Consider the following 21,357-nt stretch of genomic DNA (forward strand, 5'->3'; position numbering starts at 1 on the left):
AAAAAAACTGCTTTCATTCATTCAACTGACAATAATAATAATAACAACCGTAATTTAATTTTACCGTTTATTTATTTAATAATTGGCATAGTCCATCCAAAAATTAAAATTAGCCCATGTATTATTAACACTCAAGTCAGCATTCTTCATCAGGTGAATACAGCACAGTTATATTAAAAATGTCCTGGCTCTTCCAAGCTTTATAATGGCAATGAAAGGCCGTTTCTGTTTTGAAGTCCATAAAAGTGCATCTATCCATTCCATCATAGGCTACTAGAAAGAGTATGGAAGGGTTTATTACTTACTTACTTACTTATTACTTAGTTATTTAGAATTTTATTATACAAATAAATGTTTTTGGTTGTGTTTATTTATTTACTTATTTTCGCCAGCCTGTTACGGTCAGTAGACGCTCTCCTTTTTTTTTTTTTTTTTTTGAATAATTCTGGCGCGCAGTGACGTGCGCTCATCAGTTACTCAGCGGATGTGCTGCTTCTGCCTGCCTAATCTCCTCCTCGACCAGCCCGAGCAACGGATAGGCCTGCATTGACTTCCTGACGGATCACAGTAACTTTGTTGCTCGAAGAACAACTTAAGGTCATTTCTTATCATACATTCTCGCATCAGATGCACATATATCCGTAAGTACTACCACTTTATCGATTATTTAAGCTCTGAATACACCGTTATTTCAGTACAAGTTAGCTGCATTGCTGTGCTGTGTTACTTCCTAAACACAAAGTTGACAGCTTCAAAAGTGTGACTGTGATCTTAATTGCGTTCTGCATGGTTCAGTCGAGGCTGTAACGTTAATCCTCTATATTTTGTTGTTACACTGAATTATATCTGACTTTAAGGTTGAATTTATGTTACGTTACCTTCAACTGCTTCTTTTATTCAAATGCATTATCGTGTAAAAGAGGGCGTGTGGTTGTTTTGGTTGTGACTTGTGCCATGATTATCCGTTTATGTTTATAACATGTTAAAAGTGGACAATTGGTTTCATTAAAGGAGGCATTTTCTTATAATCTGCTATTTGAGCCATGTATTTAACCATTGGACTACAATTTAAAGTGTAGTTTACAAACTTTACAAAGCTAGATATCCCCTATTCAGAATATACATGCACACACACACACACACACACACACACACACACACACACATATATATATATATATATATATATATATATATATATATATATATACTACCGGTCAAAAGTTTCAGAATATATATATATATATATATATATATATATATATATATATATATATAATGTATATTTATATACTATATATATATATATATATATATATATATATACTACCGGTCAAAAGTTTTGTGTTTTTAAATGAAGTCTCTTCTGCTCACCAAGGCTGCTTTATTTGATGGAAAAAAATGACAAACAGTAATATTGTAAAATATTATGACAATTTAAAGTGACAGTTTTCTATTTTAATATATTTTAAAATGTAATTTGAAAGCTGAATGTTGCTGATTACACATCAGTTTTCAGTGTCGCATGATCCTTCAGAAATCATTCTAATATGCTGATTTTATGCTCAAAAAACCTAAATTATAATTTTCAATGTTGAAAACAGTCGTGTACCATTTTCCCCCAAAATTCTATGATGATTAGAAAGTTCAGAAGAACAGCATTTATTTAAAATATAATCTTTTCTAACATTAAAAATGTCTTTACTGTAACTTTTGATCAATTTAACTCATCCTTGATAAATAAAAGTATAAAAAAAATCTTACCGATCTAAAACTTTTGACTGGTAACTTTTGACCAGTGTATATATGTATATATATACTGTACACACTAGTCAAAAGTATATACATACTATATACTGAAGAATAGTATGTATGTGTGTGTGTGTGTGTGTGTGTGTGTGTGTGTGTGTGTGTATATTTTTGTGTTTTTAAAATGTACGTAGATATTTTTCATTTGTATGTTTGTCCACATTTCTACTGCAAAACCTTCTTGACCCCTAAATTGGTTGAAAACCAAGACACTAGCCAGGGGATTACAGTGTTCTACAAATGTATTGTTTTTCATATGAAAAGGGTTATAGGAATGCCAGAGAAGGGAATGCTGTGCAAGATATGACTCATACAGGAAAGTGGCTTATAATTATAGAGGGCGCCCTCTGTAAAGAAGAAAAAAGAAGACTTTTGGCTTTGCTTTAGAACATATGTAGGCACAAAGAACTGTTTTGTGTCCCCTAAGAAAAGTTATGCAGCCTCGCTGATGTACAGGGTTTGGCGGAAACATTGTGCTGTAGGGTGGAGTGGTTCAGTTAAGTGGTTACATTGTATGCGGCATCCAAAATGTGTTCGGTACAAAGAACCAGCTGCCGAGACGTGATTCATTAACTATCACCATTTGTGAGCAAAGCAAACCTGCCAATTTTGTTACAGTTTGTTTGTTCTATACATTTGTTTGTTCTATACATTTATAGGGGATCTCCTTCCAACAGTGTAAGATCCTGCCACAATCGTTACTTGCGAGTAATGGTTACTCCTGATACAATTTTTTCTGAACCGATCCAATCCGATGGCAAAAATTCTGAGTTTCAACCGATACCGATCCGATACCAGCGCAGTTTTTTTTTTTTTTTCAAGTAGAATTTCTATAACTCTGTGTGTTGAACTGATAATCATTCCTAGATTGTGTTAAACACAATCTACTTAATACAGGCAACTTCATTATAAAGAAAAAAAATAAAAAAATAAAAAAATATGATCATAATCTATGACAAAAATTCTATTATAAACTAGATTGGATAACTCAGCAATAAAATGTAGTCTAGAAAAATCAAATCACAAGTACACAATAATTGTATAAAAATTTTGTGAAAAAATGCATTATTTAGTGGGAAACAAATAAGAGGCAATAAGTATGATAGCACTAAATTTGGTAAAACATTACACATAGCTCTTTGTATTGTTGTAAAATACATTCATGAAAAACAAGATAAAAATCAAAATAATCAAAACTATAAAATTAAATTAAGACATATTTTAAATGTATAGCACAGCTGTTTAATGAGGCCGCAACATAGATAGATAGGACAGAACAAAAAAGGCTATTAATAATCTTCCATTGTGAAAAAGTATTATGATATGATTATGTAAGACTCCAATACGCGCTGTTTGAATGCTAAATGACTGACAGCCGCAGCTGAGGGAAAAGTTTACGTGAACTTGAATTTAATGACTTAAATATTAATTTCTATCTTACATTATACTATAGTATGGCTTCAGAACACTTATAATATAGTGCACAAAAACCTTATGGTGCTTTATGCTTTTGTGGGGCTTAACAACAACACAGAATAGTAAATGGACAAAATCGGATTTGGATCGGCCTCGTCTCACGATACCCGATCCGTCAAAAATGGCAGTATCGGATCGGGACATCCCATTTATGGTAGTTTTATTGCAGTGTTATTTACAATGCATTTTAGCAGAAACTATGGTTACAATTTTAGATTTTTTTTTGTCAACTGAATTCCTTAACTGAAAATATTTTATATTTATATATTTGACAGACCATTTTATCCAAAGTCACACATACGACTGTATTCCACTACGTATACAGTTTTTCAGTATATTTGTTTTCTAGGAATCAAATCAATGACTTGGCATGGTTTTACCAGTGTCACTTTAAAGAGTGAAGATCCCTATGTTTTTGCATTAGGTCAGCCTTAACCTAATGACCCAGCAAGAGCAGCATGAATTCAAGGAATGTTTGGAGGAAGCCCTGTCCTGGATGCAGGCCGTCCAGGAGAGGCTTAAACACAATGATAACACCCAAGGGCCCAGATCAGCGCTGGAGGTCAGGCTCAGAGAGACAGAGGTGAGACCTCCCTTGACCTTTAACCTATTTAGAGCATGGTAGTACTCAAATAGAACCATTTCATTTTCTCAGATGTCTCATGTTTGCTAAAGAAGCTATTGTGATCATTTCACATCACAGCTGCACGATTACGCTAATCGTTAAAATATTGGGATCTTAATTCAAACACCCTCGTGATCTTATTCCTAAATGAAAATGATTAAGCTGTGTCTATTCAAATCTTTGACAAGTACGGTTACAGTGATCTTTCAGATCTGCATGGTGCCGCAGAGAGAACAGTTGTCATGTTTGAAACCGCTTCACAAACATACTTTTTTCCAACCACACTATGCCAATATCAATATTTCTGTGACAATAATTGAAATCCTTACTGAAGTACTAGGATAAAAGCCTCCAGTAGCAGCTTGACGGTTCAAAAGAAGACTGTATTACATTGTTACACCAGTAGGTGGCGACAAGTGACTTTTAAGAAATGTATTTTTGTCATTGAATCTTTCACTAAAGAGTTCATTAAAAAACACTGATTCATCCAGTTTGTATCAGTGAGTCATTGCATCATTCATTCAAACCGATTAAAACATATATCATATATTAATGAATCATTCACATTATTTTACATATTTTAAATAGATTACAACAAATAACATTTTGTCAGAACCTCTGTTATTTTGTTCTTTATTCAGAATTGTGGGAGAATGATGATCTCTTTTTTTGAACAAAATACTAGTCAATTTGTCCAGAATCGTGTTGCTCTATTTCATAGAGATAGATTGTACATAATCTCATCGGTTTAAATGTTCCATTAAGCATGACTTTTCTTTGTTGTAAAGAAAATCCATAGCTCAGAGCCTGATGGCCATGTGAAGATGGACAGGGTGCTTGTGGCTTCTGAAGCTCTGCTTCGAAATGGAGATGAAGAAATGAAGAATCAGACTCATTCGAAACTCAAAGATCTGAAAGCGCTCTGGGAGGAGACATTAACCTACATCATTCACTGTCACAGGTACAGATTTTTTCCATAGGTTGACCAATCATATCACCAATGTATTGCCAGTCATAAATCTCTTCCTATCTACCATATTTTTCAACGCGGAAGTAAGGCTTTCTCTGTGAATGTGTGAGACTTTTCGATTTATTTGCTGTTATAGGGAATTAACAAGAAAAATAAGTGCCAGTGTGTTATTAATTAAGGACACTACATTAAAATAATATGGTAAGAAATACCAGTTTGCAAAATCAAGCAGTATAACGAGCTGTTTTGTACAGCTAAAAATAACTGGAAGCAAATGACACAAGAACCTGACACTATTTAACATAAAAGTTTTTGTTTACATAACATATGTGTGTTATTATATTTATATACTGTGTGTATGTTACATTTATATCTGTGGGTGTGGGTTTGGGTTTTTGTGCGTGTTTGTGTATGTACACACACAGTTAAAAGCTTTGTAGGAAATCTTTGTTTTATAGTTTTGATAGTTTTGTCATTATACTATGATTTGGCCACGAATGACCAATCAGAATATAGGATGTATAATTATTTATTTCACATTTTCTATTCCCCTGTGATAGTCGTATCGAGTGGGTGTGGCTGCACTGGAGTGAATACCTAAAGGCCCATGAGGAGTTTGGGATGTGGCTGGAGAAGATGCACAGGGCTCTGGAGCCTCTGCTTGAGATGCAGCTGGGTCTCCAGGAGAAGCTGTGGCAGGTGGATCATCTGCAGGTCCTTCACAGTGACATCCAAGGCCAGGCACTGTTTCTGGAGAGGCTCCTGGATGAGGCTGCAACGCTGTTCAACCGGACCGAGGACCCCAGTGTAAATGCGCAGGCTCAGCAAGGTCTTCAAGATGCCTACAACCATATTCGAGACCGAGCACAGGTAAACCTTCATCTGTTCAGGTCGATAATTAAAAAATTCAAGAGTTTAGTTATCACTGACAACTAAGGGTGAGAATCTCAAGGCACCTCACGATTCGATTCAGTTATGATTCAGAGGGTAACGATTATCGATGCATTTTTTTTTTTTGAGACTACTTGGTACTTTTAAAGCAAAGTATTTAAAGGAGTAGTTCACTTTAAAAGAAAAAAAACTTTTGCTGATAATTTACTCACCCCCATGTCATCCAAGATATCCATATCATTATTTCTTCAGTTGAAAAGAAATTAAGGTTTTTGATGAAAACATTCCAGGATTTTTCTACATTTAAAGGATTTCAATGGGAACCAAACGGTTTAAGCTCCAACAGACAGTTTCAGCGCAAACTGTTCAGAGGGCTTTAAACGATTTCAGATGATGAATAAGGGTCTTATCAAACGAAACGATCGCTCATTTAAAAAAAAAAAAAAAAAGTTTAAGTTTTATAAGCTCAAATGGTCGCCTTGCTCTGTTCTGTGATGCACGTTCGTGACTCCTGTTCGAACTCGTTCATCAAAATGAACGAATCTTTTTCGATTTAGAAAATCGATTTTTGACTTTTGATTCTGAATTCTTCCACATCGTGATGCTTCTAAGAATTGATTTTTCCCCCACCCCTACTGACAACCAGAACAAATGTGTGTTGAATGAATCATTTTAGAATGTTTTAAGGTAATTAATGGAACGCAATTTGTTCTTCAATAAAATTATGCATTTTAAGGGCTTGAAAACCTTTGAAGCTGTATTATATTGTTAATGTTTCATAAGGTTGTTCAGCATGTTAAATAAGTTAAAACAGCCTTATAATCTTCCATGTCTGTTACACACACTTTTGAAGGTCATTCAAAATATCAAGTGTCAAGATACGTGGTTCTTCAGTTCTCCACTGCTGTCACTGACTGGTTGTAACTTGTTTTGATCTTCCATAGTTATTATTGAAGAATCTTGGGGTCTACATAAAGTTTTTGGTCAATAAGGTTTTTAAATGTTTTTTTGGTTTTTAATTGCTCACCAAGACCAAGATTTTGGGGTAATTGTTTTGAATCCAATTAGGGTCAATTTGACCCAGACCATACAGGCTGTAACGAGAAATCGAAGAGTGCATGAGGGTTAAAAGAACAGAATTTATTTGAAATAGAAACGATGTAAAAATCTTTTGTACAATTTAATGCATCCTTACTAAACTAAAAGTATTATGTTTATTTAAAAAACCTTTGAATGGTTGTGTGTAATTTATAATTAACCTCTAATAATGTTGGCGTTCTTAATGCATCCATCATACCTGGAGGATTAATTGAATTTATACACTTGAAAATAATACTGTAGTGTCAAAGATATGACTTTTTACTTTAATAGAAATGGATTACTTTTTTGCAGGAAAGGTTGGCATTGGCAAAGAAAGTAGTGGAGGAGCACCAGCAATACCAAAGTGACTATCATAAATTCCAAACCTGGCTGATGTCTAAAACAGAAGAAGTCAGCCGTTTCAGTGACATGGAGGATACGCCACAGAACAGGCTAAAAGCCCTGCAGGTACACTGACCTACTTATTTGGGGGAGGGGAGGTCAGAATGATCAACTGGAAAAATCATCTCTGCTTTGGAAGCCAAGCTGTGGATAAGCCATTCCAGTTTAGCCGAGTACTTGCTAATTTGCGTCCTCATTCTCATTTCAGGCTACTGTATTAAAGGGGGCATGTGAAAAATCTTATTACTATGTCTAAAACTATGTAAAATCTAGTACTATGTAAACATGCAGAATCAGTTAGTTAAGTAAAACAGGAACTGCAACCATAGATGCAAGAGCGACTAATAAAACTAAAACGGCTGGATGAAAAACTAAGAGAGGGATGCCTCATGTGGACTGTCTCTTATAAAGCCTGAAAAAGATCCAACCCCTAAAGGTTGACTGGACCAATGAGCACGGTGAAATGTCCTAGTTGGAAAGTTGCTCTAGTTAATTTACGAGTCTTTGTCCCAAGTGGGGTTATACCTTCATTAATGCTCAGATAGATTTAACACATCCACACTGCATTCTAGAAGATGGTGATGTACATCAAAGTGTGAGTCGTTAAATAAGGTTTAATTAGGTAGGAGGAATGATACAGGTGAGGTTACACTGATCGTTAGTTGGTTGTGTACCAAGGTGCATACCATAATATAGTACACAAGACAGTAAATCATATACACAATGCTATGACGAATGTTCATTTATAGATCAGTTAGTCTATGATTAATGCAGCTAAGTCTGTATTAAAGATTGTTTCTGTCCTCCCATTGTCTTTCTCTTGCACATGCACTATCTTCCAAAGAAATGTGGTCGTAAAACCTCCTTATCAGCCCTGTAACATTACACTGTTTCAGTTCTGGTGTTCGTTTCCTTTGGGATGTTAGTTTTGGAGTTTCATAAACCTGTCTGGTGGTTCCAGGCTCTACAGATTTCTTTGCTGACCACTTTCTACCAGTTTTTAACACGTGCTGCCTCCCTTACACGTTTCGTGTGACTCTAATAAGGTCATTTCCAGTCTGACCTTTGCACACTTAAACTCCTCGGTTAAAGTAGAGACTGGCAGCTGCAATATTCCTTTACTATAAAGTCCCACCGCTGAGGCAGTGTGGAACTCCCAACCATTTACGGATGTATGAACTTATTTAAGCTTATCCACTGTTGTCAAAGAAATCTCACACACAGTCAGTGGCCACAGCAACCTCGGCAATAGACCAAACTGAAAGCACCAGAGTTTTAGTTTTACTGGTAGGGCGCAGCTGATTATGCTCTTCAACCCTTCCACTGCGTATCGTCTAACTTCTCCCCCTCAAACTGTGTCCTTTAGATCCCCATCTTACCATCTCCCAAGACTCTTCACTGGCTTCTCAGAAACTATTGGTATTGCCTCACCATTAATGAAGAATCTACTACCTTTCCTTTAACTAGTGAGATGCTCCTTGATTTAGAGTGCTTGAATTGCATTCTTGCCCATTCAATATTATCGGTTAACTTACCCAATAACCGATTAGTGCAGGCTACTCTTGTAGTCATCCGTGTATGCTCTGATTTGTGGTAGTAGCATCCCAGAAGCCAAGCGCTCTCCTCCTACTACCCATCTTGATGCCCTAATGATTATTTCCATTGCCATGGTAAAAGCCAATGAAGAAATGGTGCATCCTGCCATTATTCCAACCTCTAAGCATTGCCATGCAGTGCTGAATTCTGGAGTTGAGAAACTAAATTGCAAATCTCCAAAATAGGTGTTATTGACATCGGTATTCTAAAAAAATCAAATGCTGCCCATAGAAGCTCATGTGGCACTGAACCATATGCATTAGCCAAATCCAGGATCCTTCCTCTCATTTTTAGCTGATTGAATTATTATGAGATATGTTCTAAGCATCCTGAGAACCCCGGAATGCCTGCTTTTTGAATTGAAGCGTCAATGAAGCCATTCTTTAATAGGTAGGTGGACAATCTCTGGGCAATAATGCTGAAGAAAATCTTACCTTCAACGTTTAATTTTCTGCTCTGTGCCATGCTCTAGATACAACCTGTTTTTCCCATGCCACTTTTATCAATTTCCACAGAACTTCCACAAAATTAGACCCTGGAGATGATCTATAATATAAATGGTCTCGACAGAATTAATAAAACTGAGCTGATGGCTCAGAAATACCTTTCTGAGCTGTTCACATCCTTGGACTTATTCTTTGTTTCCATAGCAACGTTCACCATGCCAAAATGGACCAATGACTTTGTTGTTGTTGTTGACAGGAAGATACTTCATCATTACATTTATTCATTTATTCTCTCTCGAAATATTGAAGAACAAAAATCCTGTGCAGCTTCTTTCTTTGCCACAGTCATGTTTGGCTTGCTCCCTGGGGGATTAAGGAGTGATTTTCTGTAAAGCTGCTTTGAAACAATATGTATTTTGAAAATTGCTATACAAATAAACTTGACCTGACTTTCACTGTTGAGGCTGCTGCCATTTTGCATATATACATATCTGTATTTCTTCATCTTAAACTTGAATCTGTTTTTTTTTTTAAACTGAATATTTGCCGTATAAGAATTCAGAACAAAAAACTAGCTGTTTGAAAATACATGTCTATAAAGTTCAGCCATAAAAACATTTCAAATGTTCAATATTCATTTCAAAAACAAAACGAATTCACAAAACGAACTATTTAAACTACCATCTAAAATTCAATTTTGTTAGATTACACTTGCAAATAATTTAAATTCAAATAATTTTGTCAAATTATTAGCTCTATTAGTTTTATTTTTATATTTTCAGATTTCATTTTAAACTTAGTTTGTTTTAAGTAATTTTGTATGTCCTTTTATCATTATTATTTGTATTATTAAATATTATTCTATATCATTATTTTAGTTTTAGTAAGTTTAGTAATTCAGTTAGTTGCCATGGCAGCATTTCTAAATTTTCTAAAGTTGTTCATCTAAAATTTGTTTTATTTTGTCAACTTTATTTCAATTAGCGCAAATGATTTTTAATAGATTTAGTTGTAGCTTTGTTTAACAATAACAACAATGATGATATATGGAGTTAATCATTGTATATTCTATCTGCAATATTTCTTAATTAATGGTCTGTGTACACATTGAGATGGTCATCTTTGGCTATTGATCACAAACCACTTCTTATGCCATGTAAAGAATGCCTTTTCTCAAATTAATTATGAAGAATATTTACAATTAATCATAATTAATTCATTTTTCCTCCCAGGAGCTGAATGCTAGTATAGCCCAAGAAGAACTCACTCTCCAGGACATTGAAAGGTTGTCTGAGGTGGTGAAGGCCAACACGTCTCCAGCAGGTGCGGAGAAGATCACAAAAGAGATGGAGGAGTTAAGGCTGGCCTGGCAGAGGTTACGCCAAATCCTTATAGAGATTCAAGAAGAGCTCCAGAGCTCACTGGACTCTGAGAGCGAGTATTCAAACCGCTGTAAGGAGCTCTGGGCGGACCTGGGGCAGATCAGATCCCTGGTCCAGAACCTCAGCAGTGAGCTGGAGAGCAGGGATGGAGAGAGGACTGAGGAACACTTGGTAGCTCAATGGAAGGCGCACACGGTTAGCACTCTGTTCATTTCTCTCCCCACTCCCAAATACTTTAAATGCCTTCTTGTAGGACACAGATGGAGACTCAACATATTTTTGTGACAGCTCATGACACTTACAGTGATTTAGGGAATGCCTTGGGTAAATTCCTATTGGGGGTGTGTCAGTAATTTGATCTGTAGTAAATCAAATTTTACAAGTAGAAGAGTTCTGTGGTTTGCAATACTTCCAAAAAGTGACGGGCACACAAGAGTGAAATGTTGTGACACTTTGTATTCAGTATTTCAGTGCAAACATCTTGCGTCTTTTTCACTTACTGCGTTCACCTTGCACGATCACCTTTTTCTATCATTTTAGACATTGAGATGATTTAATGAAGTTTTCTGATTTAAACTTGGCAAAAACAGTGTCAGAAGTTGTGTCATGGCATAATCCTGCATATACGTTTACATATTTTAGATTAGGGCTGTCAAACGTTTAATCGCGATTAATCACATCCAAAATAAAAGTTTGTGTTTATATAATATATATGGGTGCACTGTGTATAATTATTTTATATATATAAATACACACACATGCTTGTATATATTTAAGAAATATTTTCATGTATATTCTGTATATAGATTTATATATAATTTATATTATATATATAAATATAAATATTTTATATATAAATAATATTTTTGGCTTAAATATATATGCATGTCTGTGTATTTATATATATATATATATATATATATAGAAAATAATTATACACAGTGCACCCATATGTATTATATAAACACAAACTCTTATTTTGGATGCGATTAATCGCGATTAATCGTTTGACAGCCCTATTTTAGATTGTTGCTGTTTAAAATTAAAGGGACAATGTGTAGTAATTTCTCCCATCTAGCGGTGAAAATGTATTTTACATTCAAACGAAAGTGCCAGCACCTCACTTTTTCAAATGCACGTTGCATCTACGGTAGCTGTTATGTACCAAAAAGCGATGACAGGATGTCTTCTAATAGCACTTCGTCGAGTGTTCCTTCAGGTGAACAGGTTTGTTATTTCAAACAAACTGCAACTAGACACAACGAACAAACTAATGTTACAGTATGAATTACTGACTGTGAAAAACATGAACTATTCTAATAGGTAGTTATGCCTTCTTTATTCGTTATATTTTCTGATCTACGTGCATTGTTAGATATCATCATCAACTTTTAACTATAAATGTTCTACTATCTATAAAATAAAGTACACAACTAAACAATGGAAAAAAGCTTGTAATTAAGACTGTAACATTGACTTACAGTACCTGTTGAGAAGAAAGCAGGACTTCAGCATCTCTTTTGAAATCTTTCCCGACATTAGCAAAAAGCTATCCCGACATACATTAAGTCGTGTTTTTTGTAATCTCCGGTCACGTTTCCTTTTACAATCTATTTTGGACTTTTCTGGCAATGAGGATTTACAATACAGCCTTTTAAACTTGCCGGGGCAGTCACAAGCACCTCTCACGGCTCTGCCCCTCCGTTTCTCTTGCTTTCAGTTACATCACGCTGGCTCTGAACGCAAATGCTCTGTAGAAACGCATTGGCCTAGTACTTTATGTCCCTCTCTGCTATTATAGTTTTTCAAGATGGCAGAACTACATGGAAGCCTCCGTGGACCTACCCGTCCCATGTATATAAAGATAATAAATTCTTCGTTTACGAGGATAAGTCAGATAATTGGCAGAGGTATTTGTACACCGTTGTACACCCTGTCTCTGGTCCAAGAAACTGAGATAGGCTCCAGACCTATGACCCTAGAAGGTCATATAAGGATCTATAGATGTCAACATATATTAGTACCTATATGCCATTTGCATTACAATTAAACCTTTACTGAAAACACCCAATCAATTGTAGATGATGATAATGGCATTTGAAATCTGATGTTTTTATTTCAATTTGACAAAGTTATTAATTGGACCAAGTTTGATTTTAGCAGTGGGGAAAAAACAAGGATGAAAACCTTTTTTAGATCAATGAAAGCTGTCTCTGGACCCCATGTGGAGAAATTCTCCTTCCCTGCTTGAATGAGCTCTCTTCAAACTCATGATGTGTGTACTAATTTCTCTACATCCACATTTCAGAGGGTGCGCAACAAGCTCATCGCAGAGGAGCCCAGGGTGGAACAGCTAAAATCCCGGTTGAAAGAGCTATTCCGATTCCCACAAGATTCTAAAAACCTGTCTGATGAGCTGCTAGCTGTGGTAAAAGAATACCAGAGGTGAGCAGCAACCACACACGCACACCCAAAGAGCCTCCAGCAAAGGAGGAATGAGGCTAGGAGAAATACTTTGATGGATATTTTATTAATCATTAGCTATTGATGATGGGTGGTAAACATTCTGTCATGCAGACGCAACGGGAGGCTCGTCACATTCCCATTGTGTTACTGTCAATTGGGATGTCAGTCACACAGGTCTAGTCAGCCGTAAACAATGTGTATCCAGCGATAAAAGAGTGCTAATGTAAGCACTTCAAACAATTAGTACATTACACACAGGGTTTACTGCATTTGTTTATGCATTTGTTTTGTGGCAGCCATCTGTTGAAAGCCTATGAGCTCATACTGTAAAGGACTTCTCAGTAGAGTTGTTTTGTGTTTCCTGTGACAGTGTGAAAGGCAGATCGTTCAGGCTGTCCTCTGAAAGCGAGACTGCTCTCCAGCAGATACTGCAGGACCCTCTGTATGGCTTCAGTCAGTGGAGTCAGGTGGTTTCTCAGGTACTGGAGGCTTCCGCCGAGGTGACGGAGTTCTCCCACATCGCTCTGCTCGTGCAGAATATAGAGGTACAGTTTTCTTGGAAAAGCATGTGAGCGTGTGGTGTAAAAATGTGTCCCTCCAGATACATTTCTGTTCAAATGTTTGGGGTCAATAAGAATTTTATTCTTATCCTTTTATTCAGCAAGGATGTATTCAAACTTTTACACTAGTCGGGCCCATCCCAAAAATGTAAAATTAATTAATTCATTTAAATTAAATGCATATATAACAAAAAATGTATATGTTTTTTTAATTTGTAATAATAGCTGGAAACTACAGTATATTGTTATGTAACTCTATTGCTATTAATCCAAAAACGTGCTTGCTCAGATATTATCGCTTATGGCGCAAAATACTTTATAATTGATTTATATTTTTAGAAATGTTTTTTTTTAAGGGTTATCTTGCGTAATTCTTGCCATTAAGACAAAACCATTTATGTTAGCCAGCTAAATAAGATTACGGAGTGATGCAGTTTTTGTTGAAAACACCTGAGAACACCACATGCAGAGAGATTTGAGCATTATTGAAGTTTTTTTTTTTTTTTTTTGTATTGAAGATTTTTTTTTAGTCTGAATGATGCAGTGTTTTCCCATTCAGTACTTTTGGTAGTACCCGATTTAAACTTTGTTTTTGAAAGAATAAAGGGTACAAATCCAGTTTATGCCACAATCTGTTGAGGATATGATCATATTGTATTTAAGCATTTACAGTGATTTTTGCGTTCATCTTGGCACCTTAATTCGGTGTTGATGCTTTGTTCTCTTTGAAGTTATTGAGTGTGCTCTTTCTTCTTTTGTTTTGTTCTTTGTAGAAGTTACTTAAAAACAGCGTGCAACTCCAGGAGCGCTTGAGTTTGCTCCAGGTGAAGAGTGATCTGCTCAGCTCTGTTTTTGGCCAAGAGAAAGCTGTTGATCTGTTGGAAGAGCTCAGCGGGGATATGAGGAAGAGAGAGTTACTCCACAGCCAGCTCCAACAGCGCAAGAACCGCCTGCAGGTACACCAAGAGCCAGAGCTCAAAATGTTATTGCTGTATACAGACTGTAAATGCCTGAGCTACATCAACGGTCTTTACCCCCGCCATTAGCCATAACATGCATAGTCTTACATAACAGAAAATATGGTCGAAGTCACAGCTTATCATATCTGGCTGAAAAAACAAGAAGCCTTGTTTGTTAGTATGTAGGCAGATAAAGTTGTTAATGCATATTTTATAAAGTTATTTACCTTTTAAATAAAGAGGAATTTTTTTATTGGTATTTAACAATTTCTACAGCAATTAAAAAAGTTGTATTGAATACAAACATAGATCAAATTAAAAAGATAAAAAACAGCACAAAACAAAACAAAACAATAAATGGATATGTTTAATATGTTAATTATAAAACTATGGAGGAAATGATAAAGTACAAACAAATGTCTAATATATATATATATATATATATATATACAGTACTGTGCAAAAGTCTTTTGCGTATATTCCATGGAAGATAATTTTATTCAATTATTATTATTCCAAATCACTTTTTTTGTTTTCTTTTTTATTAAAATATTGTCTTAGTATTATTTATATATATTCTAGTATTATATTATGTCTGCATCCCTTTTTTAAATGATGCGCCATTTTGTTGGTGAATATAAATCGAATAATATATGTTATCCTATGTACACTCTCAGGGTTTAATATCAAAGACGAAGGACTTTTCCGATGCCTATGAATCCATCCATAAAAAACTGACCTTCATAAAGGAACGGTTTGTCAAGACGGGTGAACTTCAACCTGACATTCTAGCCAAGAAGAGCCAGGCTGATCAACTCCGGGTGAGCAGCAGAGAAAACAGAAGCGTATAGCTGTTTCAGACTTCAAAAAAAGTTTGCTTTTTGAATTTCTTTTTAAACAGCTGTTTTGGTTTTAATCTCTGCATGTGGTAAGCTGTAGACGTACAGTGACTTTTGATTTGATCATCTTTCAGGAACAGACTAAAAAGAGCCATGTGAATAATTTAAGGAGCTAGGAGTAATGTCACGCTGAGCTCAATGTGTTTGCGCTGGTTGATCAGAGTGGCTTGTCCAGGTGGGAGCGGGAAAGACTCGCTAGAGGCAGACTGAATGTTAAATGAGTGTGCATCTATCTACAGGTCATTAGAAAGGACTTGGAAGATTGTAAAGCCCATATCATAGCTCTGGAGACGCTGGTGTCATCCAACCCTGCAAACAGGACAAAGTTTGAGCGTCTGTATGCCCACTGGAATGTGCTTTATAATGAAGTTCGGGTAAGATCTGTTCTGTTTGAGGTTTTTTGGTTTTCCTCCATATGATATCACCCCCAAAGATGAATGTTCAGTATCATTACTCCAGTCTTCAGTGTCACATGATCCTTCAGAAATCATTCTAATATGCTGATTGGGTGCTCAAGGACGCTTAATATTTTTGTGAAAACATGATCATTTTTTTCTTTCGTAAATAGAAAGTTCAAAAGAACAGCATTCAATGTTTTTTTTTTTGTGGAATTTAAAAAAAAATATGTCTATAGATCTTCTCAGACTGCAATCTATTGAAAATGATATCATATTTTATCCTATTATCATACTCACACGTCGCACTCGCAACTGTACAGAAACTGTATGGACACAATTTCTTGTTATATCATGTCCACAGACATCTGTAATACAAAACAAAACCTGTAGAAAGAATTTTACAGCAAATGTGGCAAATTTAGCTATGAAGTTATGAATACGCATAAGCTCAAATTAGATTTTAGAGCTGTTGCAAAAGGAAGATTTTCATAGAGTTAATTAATTTTCTTCCTCGGTGAACTATTCCTTTTATTCCTCAAGTTTTTTTTTTTTTTTTTGCATGGTTAATTGATAGAAATACGTACATATATTTTTACTAAGCACTTCAAAAATGCCCAACTTCACAAGTGATTCTGATTTAACCCTGAAGATCTGTGGAAACTGCTGAGATCACACCCCGGTTTCCATACCTCCTGCTGTGTGTTGATCATGATGGTGATGAAGGCCTTGATCAAACCTCCTTCCTTTTTTTCAGTTTATATATATATATATATTTTTATATATAACAGATACCAGAATTTATTGCACGAAAATCCTTCTCAAGTCTGTTCAGCTTCATAGTGCAATGTATGTGTGTATTCACATGAATGCATTTTCTTGTTCATATCAGATGAAGGTGAACGAAAGTGAGAAGAGCATTGCAGAACATGAGAGTTTACATGAAAATATTCTGAATTTGGAGAAGTGGTTGATGATCATGAGACAGAAGCTGGAGTCGTTTCGTGGATCAGATGGGGAATGGAGCATTGATAACCGCCAGCATGAGGCTGAGGTACGCCTATGTGCTACACTTTAGCTTAGTTACTACAGTTAAAGGAGTAGTTCACTTTTAAAAAAAAAAAAAAACTTTTCCTGATAATTTACTCACCCCCATGTCATCCAAGATGTCCATGTCTTTCTTTCTTCAGTTGAAAAGAAATTTAAGGTTTTTGATAAACATCTCAGGATTTTCTCCATATAATGGACTTCATTGGGAACCAAACGGTTCAAGGTCCAAATGAGAGTTTTGGTGCAGCTTCAAAGGGCTTTAAATGACACCAGACGATGAATAAGGGTCTTATGTAGGACCCTTCGAGTCATGACTCGATAAAAGATTTGTTAATTTTAATGAACGAGTTTGAACAGGAGAGTCACAAATGCTCATCACAGAACATAGCAAGGTGAGCATTTGTGCTTATAAAACTTAATCTTTTTTATTTATTTTTGAAATGACCGATCGTTTCGCTAGATAAGACCCTTATTCATCGTCTGGTGTCGTTTAAAGCCCTTTGAAGCTGCACTGAAACTCTCATTTGGACCTTGAAAAGTTGGAACTAGTTTGGTTCCCAATGAAGTCCATTTTATGAAAAAAAAACTTCATTTATTTTCGACTGAAGAAAGAAAGACGTAGACATCTTAGATGACATGGGGGTGAGTAAATAAATTATCAGCAAAAGTTTTTTTTTAAAGTGAACTACTCCTATAATGTTGCTTTAATTAAGAAGATTACATGAAATAAACATGAAAAAGCTTCTGAAATCTTTTACGATGCTTGAAGGATCTCATTTAAATGTTTAATGGTATTACTATTATCGTTTTCTTTTATTTAAATAAATGATTAATCTGTTGATTTATTTCGTTTAGTAATCTGAATGAAGAAGCCAAACATTTTTGGAAAAGCATTTTGTTATAAAGAATGATATTCCACAACACCTTTCAAACAATGTCCAAACTAAAGGCTTTAAAACACTTACAATAAATTAATAAATACTATACATTGTGTGCTTTAAAAATGTTTAATCATTTATCCTGTATAATTAATTCCCACTGTTATGGAAAGCCGTTTGAAAAGGTGATGTGAAATAATTTTCAGTCATGGAAATTTAGAAAATCTTTAAAAGAGAAAAAACTTTGGAATTTTTTTTTTCAAGTGGAATCCCTGAATATTAGAATAGAGTCCAAGCTAAATAATAATTAAACATTTGTTTTTTTAGCTATTTTCATTATCACTTTTTGTGTCAGATTGTGGCAGCTCCTGTATTTTGGAGAAATCATGAATATATCATGGTATTGTTTTGTAAGAAATAACATTATACACTTTAATCTATAAATGCATTTAACCCATTCATAAACGTTTTAACAAGATTCAAATACTTGGTGTATTACTATTACAAGTCACTTTAGTCACTCATTACACAATGTGCAGGATATGAGCACATGAATGTTTGCCTGTGCATGCATGACTCAATCTTGTGCCACTGTTGTTGTCCCCTAGAGGGCGCTTGGAGAGTTTCCAGAGAAGGAATTTCAGCTTAATCAGACGGAAGCTGAAGGTCACACCGTTCTGGCCAAAACCTCGGAGAAAGGCAAAGTTCACATCGTTCAGGACCTTAAACGCCTTCGAGAGTCCTGGACGTCCCTCCACACGCTTAGTCTCAATCTTTACAGGTTAGAAGTAATGCTTTCAGGGTGTTGATGGTATTAAATGGACAGAAACTATGACTCAAGAAGCATAATTGATACAGTTTTCTCTGACCTGTTTTAATTCCAAAGGGCATATTTCACAATCTGTTTTAATTGCAACCAGTTCACCTACCTATGTTAATAATCTCAATTATTGTTGATTGCTATGTGAATCAGTTCTGTGTTTACTAGAATGTAGCATTACCTATTTAACTTTTTATTTTATAGGTGAAATGTGAAATCTTTTTAATTTGTTAAAATACTGATCCAATTTAACATTTTTTACCTGATTAATTGCCAACATGGCCAATCGTTTTATCACCACTGATAATAAATTCAATTAAAAGGGGAATTTTTGACAACATAATTATTACTTTCACCGTCACTTGTTAGGCTTCTAAATGGACATGCTGCCACAGGCGACCATGACTCCCTATCACAGAAAACAGAGTTCCTGCTGGACAGAAGGGCAGACGGGGATCACCAGGACACTTCTTCAGGCTTTGAAGTGGGAATTGACACTGGTGACAAAGGACTGGAATGGCACATGCACAGATCTGAATCAACAGATCACCCAGAGCCGGAGAGGAACATTGTCATCTCTGAGGGCAGAAGGAGAAGAGAGAGGAGTTACCGAGACCAATCCATGGATGATGAGATGGATGCAGTCATGCCTGCAAGTGACCGTCTTGTGAACAGAAAGCAGATAGTGGTAAAAGACTCTTACGAAGATGACTTGCTTAGGAGCGGTGGTCGGACTGGTGAATGGGTTGAGGAACACACAGGCAGTTCTGGGATTAAAGACCTGGATATGCAAGGCAAATATAGCTTTTCCTATGATGCACAGAGAGTGGTGCAGCTGTCACAGATCCCACCTGATGAGACCAGTGCTGCTTATCAGGTTAGAATGATTCAAATATAATTCTTGTTACTCCTACTGGCACTATTTGGGCAGGCATTATATCAAAAACGTGTTTCAAAAATATATTTATAGTGACTTTTGCATGCGATATAAGAAAATAAGAGTGAAATTTGCAGTCATTTTATATATTGTCGATTCATGCATTTTTCATGGGCTGTTTTAAGTTAGCAGTTAATACGCTGTTGTACTGGTACATGTACACTATTGTTTATTGAACTAAAAGTTTGGGGTCAGTAAATAACATTTTAAAAATTAAATTTAATTAAGTTTTAGTATTTTTAAAATTATAGGAGTGTTCATTGTATTTTTGACTGAATAAATGCAGCTTTTGTGAGCATGAGATACTCAAACCATACCAACTCCAAACTTTTGAATGGTACAGTAAATGAAAATGATCTTTTCCTCTTGTTAATTTAGAAGTGAACAATGTTTTAAAAAAAAACATGTGGAAAACATGCCTTCATTATTTTAAATATGGGTAAAAAGTTTTTTTTTATGTAATTTACCTTACATTAAAAAACATTTTGAGCCATACCCTGGCACCACTGGCTGTTTGGTCAAAATGTAACTTTGAAGCGGGAATAAGCCTTTTAATTATTTTAGAGCAAATGCATTAAAAGAGATATATCATCAAAAGAACTAAGAATATATCATGATAATTTTTTTAGCTAGATGACTCAGCCCTCAAGCCACTATTAAGCATGCAATACGTAGGCTATAATAATAAACGGACAGAGGGATGTTTTTTTTTTCATTTCTCCTGTAGATGGGCTCTCAGGGGCCCCAGCGTCATGCTGATCTGGAGGCCCAGAGGAGGGAGTTTGAAGCGTGGCTTCACAAGGAAAATGACAAACTCACAGGAATTCTGAACAACCAAAGATCCCTGAGCCCTAAAGAACTGAGGATAAGACAGAATACACTCAAGGTTGGTAGTGTTTGTTAATATTTTTTGCTTTCTTTTTATCTGTTTTTGATTAAAGTTTCACGAAGAGTCCAAAATATCAAAAAGTGTTAGAGTGAAAAACAATATTTGATAGCTTAGATATCTTATTCAACAAAGCGCAGTGTGATATTTTACTTTGGTCTCACAGAATATGCTGGATTATTTTCTATATGTGAAGCTACATGTTTGTGAGAGTCTGGTGTGCTGTGTAGTGTAATGTATGTTTTCTTCAGTGCGAATGTAAGCTTTAAAAGGCTTGTGCTCAGTTGTTACCCCAGGCTTGGAAAAATTCGAACTTCACAAATACCTGGAAGCTGTCATATTTGATGATTTTTAGCCTGACAACTACTGTGCCACATTGACTTTTTTCTTTGTTCAGTGACAGCTCATATTTGGAAAAGCTCTTGAATGGCAAGTCATAGGTGGTCTTCCTGATGAATAATACCTTGAAACAACATCAAACAACTTCTGCAGATTGTGCTATGGGAAGAAGCCACATTGAGATTGTTTTCAATTATTTAAATATCCACTACATCTGATCTGACAAAGTGCCCAGATACTTCAATACTAAGATCTGACTTGATGATAGTAGAAACCGCTTCCTCCTCCATTAGTTACTGTTTGCTAAGCAGACACAGAACGTCTTATTGGAATAACTTGGACATTATCAGGATTATGTGGTCATAAAGTGTTAAAAAAGTGATTGGATATTATTCCTATGTGGACTGAAATTAATTGACACATTGCAAAGAATTGTATCAGCCATTTGCTGACTTTTCCTTCTTACTTGTTTCATTGTTATTAAGTGCCTG

The 21,357-nt window shown here is 35.5% G+C and overlaps 1 protein-coding gene across 2 annotated transcripts in view; it reads left to right on the forward strand.

Annotated features, from left to right (window-relative positions):
• Window positions 1-489: 489 nt before the first annotated feature.
• Window positions 490-21,357, forward strand: part of syne3 (spectrin repeat containing, nuclear envelope family member 3) — a 28,587-nt gene continuing 7,719 nt past the window's right edge. For both annotated transcript variants that reach the window (XM_039671492.2, XM_039671495.2), the window contains exons 1-15: window positions 490-641; window positions 3,710-3,868; window positions 4,699-4,871; window positions 5,441-5,750; window positions 7,164-7,319; window positions 10,528-10,872; window positions 12,986-13,122; window positions 13,514-13,688; window positions 14,477-14,659; window positions 15,340-15,483; window positions 15,801-15,935; window positions 16,849-17,010; window positions 18,493-18,665; window positions 19,074-19,581; window positions 20,369-20,527. In XM_039671492.2, the coding sequence (XP_039527426.2) occupies window positions 3,725-3,868; window positions 4,699-4,871; window positions 5,441-5,750; window positions 7,164-7,319; window positions 10,528-10,872; window positions 12,986-13,122; window positions 13,514-13,688; window positions 14,477-14,659; window positions 15,340-15,483; window positions 15,801-15,935; window positions 16,849-17,010; window positions 18,493-18,665; window positions 19,074-19,581; window positions 20,369-20,527 (2,904 nt within the window). In that variant the 5' untranslated portion in view covers window positions 490-641; window positions 3,710-3,724. The remainder of the gene's footprint in view (window positions 642-3,709; window positions 3,869-4,698; window positions 4,872-5,440; window positions 5,751-7,163; window positions 7,320-10,527; window positions 10,873-12,985; window positions 13,123-13,513; window positions 13,689-14,476; window positions 14,660-15,339; window positions 15,484-15,800; window positions 15,936-16,848; window positions 17,011-18,492; window positions 18,666-19,073; window positions 19,582-20,368; window positions 20,528-21,357) is intronic.

This window comes from Pimephales promelas, chromosome 15 (assembly GCF_988280905.1).
Source record: "Pimephales promelas chromosome 15, fPimPro1.hap1.1, whole genome shotgun sequence".
NCBI classification, from domain to species: Eukaryota; Metazoa; Chordata; class Actinopteri; order Cypriniformes; family Leuciscidae; genus Pimephales; species Pimephales promelas.